Source organism: Sphaerodactylus townsendi, linkage group LG07, assembly GCF_021028975.2.
Source record: "Sphaerodactylus townsendi isolate TG3544 linkage group LG07, MPM_Stown_v2.3, whole genome shotgun sequence".
NCBI lineage: Eukaryota > Metazoa > Chordata > Lepidosauria > Squamata > Sphaerodactylidae > Sphaerodactylus > Sphaerodactylus townsendi.
In genome coordinates, this window is record NC_059431.1 from 98,687,006 (window position 1) to 98,699,473 (window position 12,468).

General features: G+C 42.1%; 1 protein-coding gene across 1 annotated transcript in view; it reads left to right on the top strand.

Moving 5' to 3' along the window:
* The window catches only part of RBPMS (RNA binding protein, mRNA processing factor), a 76,450-nt gene that overhangs the window by 38,374 nt on the left and 25,608 nt on the right, over positions 1 to 12,468 (top strand). Inside the window, exon 2 of the mRNA XM_048504410.1 lies at positions 10,994 to 11,071. Within this exon, the coding sequence (XP_048360367.1) occupies positions 10,994 to 11,071 (78 nt within the window). The remainder of the gene's footprint in view (positions 1 to 10,993; positions 11,072 to 12,468) is intronic.

A 12,468-nucleotide genomic window follows, 5' to 3' on the forward strand; every position in this document is an offset into this window, starting at 1 on the left:
GAGAAGGAAGAGTTTATGGTGTGTCATTTGTAACTGGAAATCTTATTGCGAGTCTGCTCCAAAGTCACGCCTCCATCTTAAGGTTGAAACAAGTCTATAGTATAGGTGATGCAGGAGCTAGTTTATCAATACTGAGACATTCCATCATGCCAAGTTTCACCCCTCCCAAGAACCCTGTCCCCAAAGGCAGTTTGCTTTGGGTCTTATAGTTTGTGTTTCTTTAAATCCTGCAAGCCCATTTATGCCAAAAAGCAGTGGTATGACCTGTTTGCAAAATTGGAAATAGGTATTTGTTATGTATTTTCTTGCTCTGAGAATGAATTTTAGCAGTATACAACCCTCAGAGTAACGTGACCTCAGTTCTGATGAGGTCATATATCAAATTGCTTCAAAGAAGAAGAAAAGGAGTTTGGATTTATATTCCCCCCTTTCTCTCCTGTAAGGAGACTCAAAGGGGCTTAAAATCTCCTTTCCCTCCCCAACAAACACCCTGTGAGGTAGGTGGGGCTGAGAGAACTCCAAAGAACTGTGACTAGCCCAAGGTCACCCAGTTGGCATGTATACAAGCTAATCTGGTTCACCAGATAAGCCTCCACAGCTCAAGTGGTAGAGCGGGGAATCAAACCTGGTTCTCCAGATTAGAGTGCACCTGCTCTTATCCACCACACTGGCTCTTGACAAGGGGTGAGAAATAGGGCTTTTTAAAAAGTCTTTGCTGTTCCTTAAGCAAAGGATCCAATCATCTGTGGAGGAGGCCATTACTGTTTCCTTCTTCCTAGTTTCTGGTGGTCACCAAACCCTCAGGAACAGAAAAGGGTTCTATAGTGGAGGTTTATTTAGACTGCTGAGTTATTTAGACTTAATGACAGCTGTTAATTATTGAAAAGAGTTTTCCTCGTTCTGAATTAAGGTAAATGATTGAACTGATGGGAGGCTATTAATAAACCTCTCGGGCTTCAATACCACCATTGACTTGCATCACCAAATTGTTCTAGTTTTCCTTTTTAAAATATTTTTGTTATAGTTAATGGTGTGTGACACAGGCATAAAGTTGAAGAAGTGGTTTACATAGTGTCCTGATCTGATGATCAAAGTCTGGTGCTATACCTGAACTCATCAGTTGTTTGAAGCAGGCAGGCACAGACTTGGCTGCTCCATGAATTAACAGGAGACATTTAATCTTTAAACGTGGAAAGCATGCGGAATTTAATTTGTTTTTCAGGTACCTCGTTGTAAATAGCCAGGGACCTTTGGTGATGTTGTTTCTCTGTCTGTTGTGTTTTTGGCTGCAGTGTGGGGACAAGGGAGGCTTGCTTTCTAGAAAGCAGCCTGTTGCTGAAGGAAGTCTTCTGGAATTTCAAGTGCAAGTTTGGGGTTTCTTGTTTTTTGCCCTTGTCTGAAACAGTATGTTAATATCAGAAAGAAAAATATGAGAGGAAGAAGGGAGGGAGGGTGGAAGAGAAGAAAAATAACACTTATTATGCTGCCGGAACAGGTATTTGTTTTTGGAAGGTTTTGATGTACGTACTTTTTTAATGGGTTCCCTTCACTAATTGAGGTACTTTGACAGGCTCAGTCTTCACAGTGTGATTACATGTGACCATATGAAATTAATTGAAATTGGGTTTTAGTTTCCATTGAATCTCTGTTTGCACTTTGAAATCAGAGTAGCCAGCCCTGGTCAGCAACCTCTAGAAGCAATGTGGGGATGGAAACTGGTATTGCCAGTTCTTGTTTTAGACCTGCAAGTGAATTAATGGCACAGGCTACAGTCTAGGAATATCTCTAACCTCTATGGTTTTTACCATACAGATTTTGGAAATTTCTAGAGCATTGTGTGATGCTGCGATGTCACTTCGAGATCCAACGTTGGAAGTGACATAATGGTGTTGTACAAAACCATTAATTCCCCCATTTTGCTCCTGCTGCGACTTCAAACAAGAGCAGGGATCCCAAGGGTGAGACACTGCCTACCATAGTGGGCAACCTGGAAGGTCCTGCTTGAAATGGTCCAAAGACAGAGAGTGCAGGTCTGGTTTTTATGAGGAGATTTTTTGGGTTATAGAAGTGATTTTGATGCTTTTGATTCTATATCACGGGGCAATAGGGATTCAAGGTTATTCTTGCCCAGTCTGTTAACCTGTTAACCCAGTCTATATACTAATTTGTTCAAATTAGGAAGCTCTAATCTTATTGAACTTATATTCACTTCAGGAATTTTGAGAAAGGAGTAGTAGTAAAATGGCACATTATACTCCATGTGACTGTGCAGGTGAGGGAGAAATGCCAGCCTCTAATCTTTGACTGCCAACTTTATAAGGTATTATAGGCAGAGGTGGGATCCAGCAGGTTCTCACAGGTTCCCTAGAATAGGTTACTAACTATTTGTGTGTGCCGAGAGGGGGTTACTTATTGGTGATTTTGCCATGTGATTTTTGCCTTAGTTACGCCCCCCCTCTCAGCAGTAGCACGCAGAACTTGAAGCAGTCTAGCAGGAGGTGCACCGACGTGCGTGGCAGCCTGCGCCTGCATGCATTTGTTTCTCGCCCAAGGACCGGCGCAGCAGCTGCGTCCTTGCCACAGTCCAGCCCAGGAATGCCCCGCCCCCAGAATGCCCAGTCACGCCCCCATCGTGCCCCGCCCATCCCCATTGGCGTTATGTCACAGTTTGAATCCCACCACCATGGGAACCTGTTACTAAAATTTTTGGATCCCACCACTGATTATAGAAGAAACGTATTGCCTCAGTGGCACAGATCAACCCAACTCAAAGCAACAAGAAACAACTTGCTCTCTTCCTGTCTGATAGAGATCCCCAACTTACAAGTTTGGTTGCTCAATACTTCTCGTAGATTTTAAAAATGAAAAATGTAATTACTAAATCTTTTTTCAAAAATTCTTAAAGTGAAGAGAGATATAAACACCAATTTTATCTTTTTATAACAATTTTAATAAGAACTATTACCATTTTATCCTATAAATCTATTTGTCTATTTTAATTTTATGCCAAAAAAGGTATTTGTACTTGTATTAAAATGGCACAAAACAATGGAAGAGGTTTAAACCTAGTATCATACGATGGAAAACACTTGCTTCTGAGCAGGATTTCCTTCTGGATGCAGAAGTGATGCCTGCTGGGCTCTGCTGAAGTGACTTCTTCTCTAAGGAGGCGGAGGAAAGTCAGGGTTGGTTCATGGTAGACATTCGTGGTGGAAAGATTTTAGCTAAATACAGTCAGACCTTTGTTAATTAGAACCCAGTTAGTTGAACAGCTCAGTTAACCAACTTGCTGACTTGGGCAGGAACAAGTAATTACATGGTTTAGTAATTGCATGGTTTAGGCCAGAGGTGTCCAACTCTGGCGCTTCAGATGTTCATGGACTACAATTCCCATCATGATGGGCTGATGGAAATTGTAGTCCGTGAACATCTGAAGGACCAGAGTTGGACACTTCTGGTTTAGGCCTTGAATGTGTGTAAGAAGTAAGGTATGAAACGACTGTTTGGTTTTTAATTGTGAAGAAGAACTGCTGATTTCATCTGTTTTTGCTGTTCCTTCACTGAATTCTATTAATAGAGTTTTGTTTTAAAACGCAACAGAGCTTGAATTTCACCTTTGCACTGAGTAGTTTATTCATGGGGAGGAGAATTTCTTCACCCACTTAAGTCACGTTTTTTTTTTAAATTAATTTGGGGCCATGGTTACATCAGATCAAGAGAGGCCATTTGCCACTAACTTTTAGTACTCTCTTTACATTCTTGTTGGGTTAAATGTAAATATTCTGTTTAACTAGCCCAGGGATAAAGAAAGAAGGTGAACGTTTGCAGCTCAGCTCTGAAGTTCTTTATCTTCCGTTAGATTTTTCCCACACAGACTAAATCTTGTTCTGTTCCAATGTTTTCTTATTTGGGTTATCCCCAGCTTGAAGGAACTGCGTAGATTGTAAGGTTGGTGACAGACAATAATATTTCTGTACAAACAAAAGGAGAGTTTCGTGGCATAAAGACTAATGCCAACGAGATGATATTTCCCTGTTTGTTTTTTTAACCTTACAAAGCAGCCATGTACTCCCCCAAATTCGGGCTTGAATTTCAGTCTACTTTTTTTGTGTGTGTTAGGTACTTCTGCTCACAGAAGAAAGGCTGGGCAATTGTTATCAATTGCTCCTTCTCAAAGCAACCCCCCACTCTGACCCTGTGGTATTCTAGAGCTCTGGCGGGGTGGGGGAGGGCTCTGACCCACTGGAGCACAAGTTCAGAAAACTGCAACAGGAGGAGGCTGTCAGGAAAGTTGTCATTAACTGAGTACAGCTTCCTTCACACTACTTAGGTTTCCAGCCTCAATTCCTTCTCTGAAGTTCTGTTTGCCCTCCCAAAAGAAGAAGAAGAAAAGTTGGATTTATATCCCCCCTTTCTCTCTTATAGGAGACTCAAAGGGGCTTACAAACTCCTTTCCCTTCCCCCTTCACAACAAACACCTGTGAAGCAGGTGGGGCTGAGAAAGCTCAGAAGAACTGTGACTAGCCCAAGGTCACCCAGCTGGCATGTGTTGGAGTGCACAGGCTAATCTCAATTCGCCAGATCATCCTCCACAGCTTAGGTGGCAGAGTGGGGATACATTATGGCAGGACAAATAGTGGAAATGGGGCAGGGGGAGCAGGCAATAGAAAGAGGGTCAGATCCTCCTTCCCAATTCCATGGCTCAGATTGGTTTGGGGACTCTGTGGCTGTTTTTAACATAAAAAGCAGGGAAATCTGATCATATAATTCCATTTTTTTCAGTTTGATCTTAGCAAATTTATTAACAGATTGTGACACAAGCTTTTGTAGAGTAGAGCAGGTGAATCCTCAGACCGAACTTCTTGTATTTCAAGGCATTTTACTCATCACCTGTGTGTGTGCCACAGGGTGCCACAAAACTGTTTTTTGTTTTGCTGCAACAGGTTACTCTGGACGGTTGCAAGAGGGCTGACAATGATTTGATACGTTTTTGTGTCTTATAGTCCACAGACCATGTTCCTATGTCCCACTATTGCCTTTGACAAACATATCTTTTTGAAACCATACCTGCAAAACCAGTTTGCCAGACATGAAAGTGTCTTGAGTCTACACCCCACAAGCTGTGTTTGCTCTTTTAAATTACCACCAGCCCTGCGTTCTCTGGAAAGCTCTGTCTCCAGCCATTTTGGGGCACCGCTTGGCAGAGTGTGTGTGATTTGAAGAAATATTTTTTAACTGCAAGAAAATTACATAAAGATGCTTCACAATATGTTTCCAAAGAAAGAATATGTGACCTTGATAATATGGAGATTCATGGTTCTCATGCAAGAAAAATGGCTTAAGTCTACCCAAAATTGTACAGCCATCTCTGTCCATGCAAAATTAGATCAGTGTAATGCCTTCCATTGCAGCAGCCAAATTAGCCTGGAACTCTGTATAAGCTTTCAAGCTTTGAAATGCAGCCATTGGAGAAGTGCATAAATGGATGACACTTTTGTTTGGCTGAACACCCCCCCCCCCCCCCCCCATGCTGTTGATCTCTGCTAGTTACAGATTGGTCTTTTCCACTCAAGTCATCTAGGACGTTTCCAGAACATTTTCAATCCTGCCCTTTACCATGATGTTTGTTCGCACTCATCTCCTCCAAACTTTTCATGTCCACTGTGAGGGTTTTTTTAAAAAAAATGTACTTATTTGTTGAAACGATGTTTCATTGATTAATTGCTTCAGTGCTCTGTAGCGCCATTTGTTCAATGTTTCATTGATTCAAGCCAACAGCAAGCAAACACACACACACACACACACACACACACACACACACACACACACACACACACACAATGATGAAATTAGAGAGGCAAGGGGGAAAGAAGTGAAGTTAAAGACGCAAAAAAAAATGGCACCCAGGTGGAAGTTGAGCGATGGCACAGAGGCATGGAAAACAGCAGCAGGAAAGATAAAACATTTTACATACGGATTGCACAGTGAGGGAAGCCAGCTCAGAAACATTTTAGCTAAAAGAATCATTATAAAAGGTTTTTCAGAAACAGTGGAGAAAAAGTGTTTTGGAAATGTTTCCAAAACCAACTGGGGGTGGGAGGAGGACAACACACAGGGAACATTTGATTTCTGTCCTGAAAATGTTGTATCTTGTGTAGAAAAGGGTATTGTCAATATTCTTGAGTTGTTTAAATCATAGCAAGTTGATCTTGTGCATACCAAAATCTCTATGCGTGCACTTAAGATATACATACAGAAAGTTCCATGATACTGAAGAGAAGGCCATAGACAGCCTTTCTCATAAACTTTTTAAACCTCTTTTTATAGATGTAAAAGCTGTGTATGGTGTTCACTGTTACAGCAATAAAATAAGCCACAGTGTTTAAGGATGTGTTTCTACTGGCTTTTTTTTTAAAAGACAGTTGTTGAAAGTGATTTGTGAGGCATTATATCCCTTACAGATTTTAATCCCTTTCTTGCCTCTGGATGATGGAACCTTTGTTGTATTTTATAGTTGTCAAAAAGAAAGGACCCAGAACATATGCTTTGGTGTGTATTTTAGAAAGAGAGTGAAATTTCTACTTGTGTTGTTGAGTTGTTCCAGTTAAAAACAATTTCCTGTCAACTTCTTTGGATCAATTAGTATGGAGGTAGTGAGCCAACAGGGTAGTCCTCAGCAGTCACATTTTTGTAATTTCACTGACATCAGTGGGGCTTCAACAATCATACTTCTGTTTGAGGTAGCCCTGTAGCAGCCCAGACCTAAGCAGTGGGCCTTATTAAGAAATGAGAAAAGCCATGTTGGATCTAATGGCCTATCTAATCCAGCAGTCTGGTCACACAGTAGCCAACATAGTGCTTCTAGGAAGCTTACAAAAGAGATGATTGCAGCAGCATTATCCTACCTTTGTTCCACAGAACTTAATATAATAGGCATGCTGTGCTGATACTGGAGAGAACAGGTATGCATCGTGACTAGTATCCATTTTGAATAATAGCTGTGGATGGCCCTATCCTCCATGAACATGTCCACTACCCTCTTAAACCCTCATTCTTTCTTTCTTTCTATCTATCGATCTATCGATCTATCTAATCTATCTAATGTATCATTTTATTAGATTTATATCCCGCCCTATCCCCGCAAGGCTCAGGTTGACATCTATCACCACATCCTAGGGCAGGGAGTTCCACAATTTAACTATGTGCTGTGTGAGGAAATACTTCCTTTTGTCTGTTTTGAATCTCTCACCCTTTAGCTGCAGCAAATGACCCCATGTTCTAGTAATGATAAAAGAGGGAGAAGAGCTTCTCCCCATTCACTCTCTTTACATCACACATGAATTTATAGACCTCTAACTTCATGCCTCCTTTATATGCCTTTTTTGAAGCTCTCTAAGTGTTTTAACCGCTCTTCATGGGGTGGGGGGGTGCTCTAGCCCCTGTCATTTTGATTGCTCTATTCTGCACCTTCTCAAGCTCTGTAATATCCTTTTTTGCTTCTGGTGACCAGGATTATACACATTCCAAGTGTGGTCTCAGCGTAGATTTGTATAAGGGCAGTATGATAGCAGCAGTTTTTTTCCCTCAGGAAAGTGTTCTTCAGATGTCACTCTCTCTTCCTCCCCTGGACCCTGTTGGTGAAAGATAATTTTGATGTTTACTCCCTTTTAAAGAAGTATGGTGGGTCAACAGAAGGAAGAGGTATGAGACAAAGAGGTGGCTTCACCTGGGAATCACTTCACCTGGGAATCACTTCACTTCACCTGGGAATCACTGGCAGAACTTTTGCATTGCTTATAGCCTGGTTCACAATGGTTCTCACACAGACTTCCTTGCCAACCTTCAGTTGAGGCCTGGAGATCTCCTGGAATTACAATTGATCTCCAGATTGCAGAGATCAGTTCCCCTGGAGAAAATGCCTGCTTTGGGGGCATCCCAGCCCTGCTGAGATCCTTTCCTAGGTTCCACCTCCCAAATTTCCAGGAATTTTCCATCCTGGAGTTGGCGACCCAGAATCCCTCATGAAGTTTAGTTTAGTGCACACCTTGCACAGAAAGAGCATCTGCCAGGCCAAAGTGTTTTGCGTCATGTGTAGATTACCTCTAAAACAAGTGTCCTTCCTGATGCTTGAGGGAATCTGGCACACTATAAAGAAACCGTTTGGTGAAACACCAGTTCGACAAACAAAAGTTAGACATTTTATGTTCCAGAATGAGATATGAGCAGCTCTTCATGTGTCTGGAGTGAACTTGCATTCCTAATTTGAGGGAGAATGTACAGTAGATTTCAACGATGGGCTGTGAACTGTGGAAATCATAATAAATGCCAAGAAACAATCTGGGGATATTGTGTAATGAGAGAGAACCTTAAAGGGGGGACTGCTTTGAACGTCAGGTTCTTTGTTAAACAAAAGCAGATTTTAAAAAACTGATGGGGGACAAACCTTGCAAAATTTCATGGTTTGATGGTAAGGAAAGTGCTACGTTTTTATTTATAAAATGCATTAGTCTAGCAGTTTGAATAGCCCAGATTAGTCTGAGCTCTTGGTAGCTAAGTGGATTGTCTATGGTTAGTACTAGGATTGGAGACTACCAAGTAAGACATAGAATGCTCTGCAGAGAAAGGCAATGGCAAACCACCTCTGTTCACTTTTTTTCTTGAAAACCCTATGAGGGGTTGCTATAAGCCGGTTATGATTTGACAGCACTTTATTGCTGTTGTTATTATTAGCCTCTTTTGCATTATAAATAGCATTCAAGGTAAAATACAACAAACAGGGATCTTTGCCATATTCCCATGCCAGCGGTAGTCTCTTCAGATTCTAGAGAAGTTGATTATGGAGATTGTGAGATCAGTGTGGGCCTCATGATGCTGAGAATCAATGTTTATGGGGTGGTCAGAAGACATTACTTGAAGTGGGTATGGCTCACATGTGCAACTATTGGCACCTTCTGCTGACATACTGCTGGATCCAACCCACATAAATTCCAAACGGGGTGTAATTTGGCAACCGTCTTCAAGGGAAGGAGTTAATTTGTTCATGATAGCTGCCTTTTTACCGTTTAGGTTTTCCAAGGAAACTTAGGCCCTTTCCGCACAGGCCAATAACAGCGCCCTAGGGACGGCAAAAACGCCGTCCCTAGGGAGCTGTTCGCATGGGGGGCGCAGCTGCATCACAGCCGCACCACCCTCGCTCCTCCCCAGTGGCGTGAAGCCGTTGTTTCCAAATCTCGCTCCCTGAGCGAGGTTTTCAGGAAACAGCGGCTGGAAGGCACCATCTCCCCCTTTCCCGAACCACTTACCTTCCCTGCAACCTCCCGGCGCGTCGCCCAGGCCTGGGGACACGCTTCCCCTGCCCTGCAACTCCAGAGCTGTTGCGCAGGGCAGGGGGGCATGTCCCCTAGCCTGGGCGACACGCCGGAAGGTCGCAGGGAAGGTACGTCATTCGGGCGACGGCGCAGCGCTGCGCCGTCTTCCCTGCCTTTACCGGGACTGTTTGTGCGAACGATCCCGGGGTGTGTGTGTCGGCATTGTATACGCCGACGCACCCCCCAGGGTGGCCGTGCAGAAACGGCCTCTCAAACATAGAGAAGGTTCTGAACTGATAGGGGTATTTAGAGAGAAGAGTTTAGGTTTGGGGAGTTAGTGTGAGTTAAAGTTTTGAGAAGATCCCAGATGGCTGGATTAAGCATCATTGCCTAGTTAACTGAGGTGTTGCAGTTGGATTCTTGGTGTTTAATGTGTAACTGAATGGCAGAAGAGTGTTGTGTTGTGTTATAAACCCACCTGAGAGATGTCCCTCCAACCCCAGGAATGTACAGTTTGAAGCTTAACATTCTACAACTCTAGTTGTGTTAATGTTTACCTCAGTTTATGTGATTTTTTTTAAAAAAATTAAGTTCATTCTTGTTCACTTTAAAAAAGAAAACCGTCTTGTGCATGTCAGTTTACCTCAGATACCAATCCAGGCTTGTGTGGCTTTATACTCAGGTCCATCTTCTATCTCCTCAATCTGGTCTCTTCAGTTTTTCTCTGGGAACCTTGCTGCAGTGGGGTAGGCAGGGAAGAAATCTTGTGGGGTTGTATCTAACCCTCAGAATGTCCATCACAGACTTCTCAGTAATGTTTGGTCACCAGTTGCCAATAACAATGATGTACAAGCATCTGGGCTAGCAGGAGAAGTTTGGAATTATACCCCGCTTGTACCTAGAATGGTGCTGTCTCAAGTATGGAAACACAAAGATACCAATGAAGTATCTTTGGTTAGTTAAGGCTTAGTGTGTGATGATTATGAATAAGATTACATTTAAAGATAGGTGTTCTAATAAATTTTGGTCGAGTAAAATTTTTGCCTTTTATTAAACATAGAAATTGTCAGTATCTTAACTCTAATGTGAAAGAGGAAATATTAGGGTATCAGTTAATGAGATACTACTAGATAAGATAGGATTAGATAGATAAGGCAGGATTAGATAGTAAACTGGTATAAATTGGTGTTTATCGTTTTTATATTCTGATATCACATGGAACTGAAAATTTGATAATTATGGTGTCTTGTCTCACTGAGATCATCAAGATTGATGATCAAAGTGGAAATTTAGGGCTTATTTCAATTATATTGATATTGATCTGGAAATTGAAAAGCTACAAAAAGGCTCAATTTTATTCTGCTTTATTCTGTTTCCTTATTATAATATATATGTGCACATATATGTAATTTTTAAATAAAAAATAAAAAGATTCTGCTTGAAAATGTAGAAGAGAGTTCATGTTGACTTAGTTCCAGGCTGTTAATGTGCCACAAGGGGCTAGCACAAGGCTGTATAAGATATAATTTAAGGAGGAAAAAATCCCACCCACATGGTGATCATGAATCTCCCATATCACAACTAGCTACATCCATCGCAGAGCTTATGGAATTATAGTTTATTTTGGAAGAACTCAAAGTTTTCTGATTGTTTTTAACAGATGGCTTTTCTGTTTTATTTTAAAGGTACGGACGCTGTTTGTCAGTGGCCTGCCTTTGGACATCAAACCCCGGGAGCTGTATTTGTTGTTCAGACCGTTCAAGGTACACTTGCTTCTCTTTGTCTACTTTGTGGAAATGCAGGTCATGAAGGGCCAATGTGGTTATTTATATTGTGGTTTCTGTTGCTGTTACAAATGGCGCTTTGCCATAGCAGTGTATGATTGTTTCTTCTGGGGAGGCAGACAGATTTTCAGAAGATGTTCCATTATCTGGGGGTTTTCGTTAAAAAATTATGACACAGTCTTTCATGGTATCTTATTTCCGATCAAAACTTGGCAAAGAAGACTTTCCCATGAACTGAAAGTTGGCTAGCAGCCTAAGTGGGGAGCAATTATAAAAAGCCTAGTGGTGTGATCAGGAATTCAAGTTTAAAAATACTAACCTCTAATGATGATGTTGGCCTAGGGAGGGATTTGTAAGGACTTTGGTGTGACATTTTCCCATGAAGTACCTCAGAAGATATCCCACTGCCCAGAATTCTTTCCTGTGGGCAGCTTGGCCACTCTCTGTTGCAATATTGGTCTCTGCTAGAAGATAATTTTCATGTCCCAAATATCTCAGTTAGTTGTAAACATGTCCCACTTTAAGATTTTTGTAGTCCTCAGGATAACTTCAGCTACAAGGGCACAACATTTCGGCATTCTCTGTGCTTCACTGTAAGTATTTGTACTCACAAATAGTTTACAATGAGGACTTTATTCCATGAATGCTTATACTAGAACTAAAAAAAAACTTGTTAGACCTGTTTCAGATTACTGTTCTAAACTGGATGCCATGTTGGCCCCATTTTCAATACAAAGATGAGTGTTTCATAAAGCTCATTTCAGTGCATCTATGAGCTGCCTGTAAAATGTTCTGGCCACTTCTAACCGTGCTGTTGAAAGTTTGTATACTGGAAATCTTGATGGTCTTTGAGATGCTGATGAACTTGAATCTTGTTCTTCTAATTCATCCAGAAATTCTGAAGGAAATGCTGAGAACAATGGAAAAGAGCCACTTGGATATGTATTTATGTAGATTTCATGGCAGACAGGCATAGTGCAACCCCATCACCTCCAAAGAGGTTCCTGGTGGTGTGCGCTGCAAGAAAAGAGAGAAATATCTCCAGCTGCTCTGAAACTCTGCTGTGCAGCCTGATGGACTGTGCTACACTTTTAGCTGGTGTAAGTCCACACCAGCCAAGGGGGTGTTCCTGTGCTCAGGAAGCCAGCTGAAGTCGGTTTCACCATGGGAAGACCCCAATCAGTGCCAGTGTGGGCTCCTGCGGCAGAAAAGCACCAGTGCCGTGACTGCGATAACACCCTGGCAATGCGGAGCCACCCCGCACTCGGTGCCAGACTCAGTGCCCCTCGCTGGCATAAGTACCACTTACGCCTTGTTGAGTAGCAATGATGGAAGCGCTGGGTCACTTCAGCTCCACAGCCCTGTCCCCCTCCCCC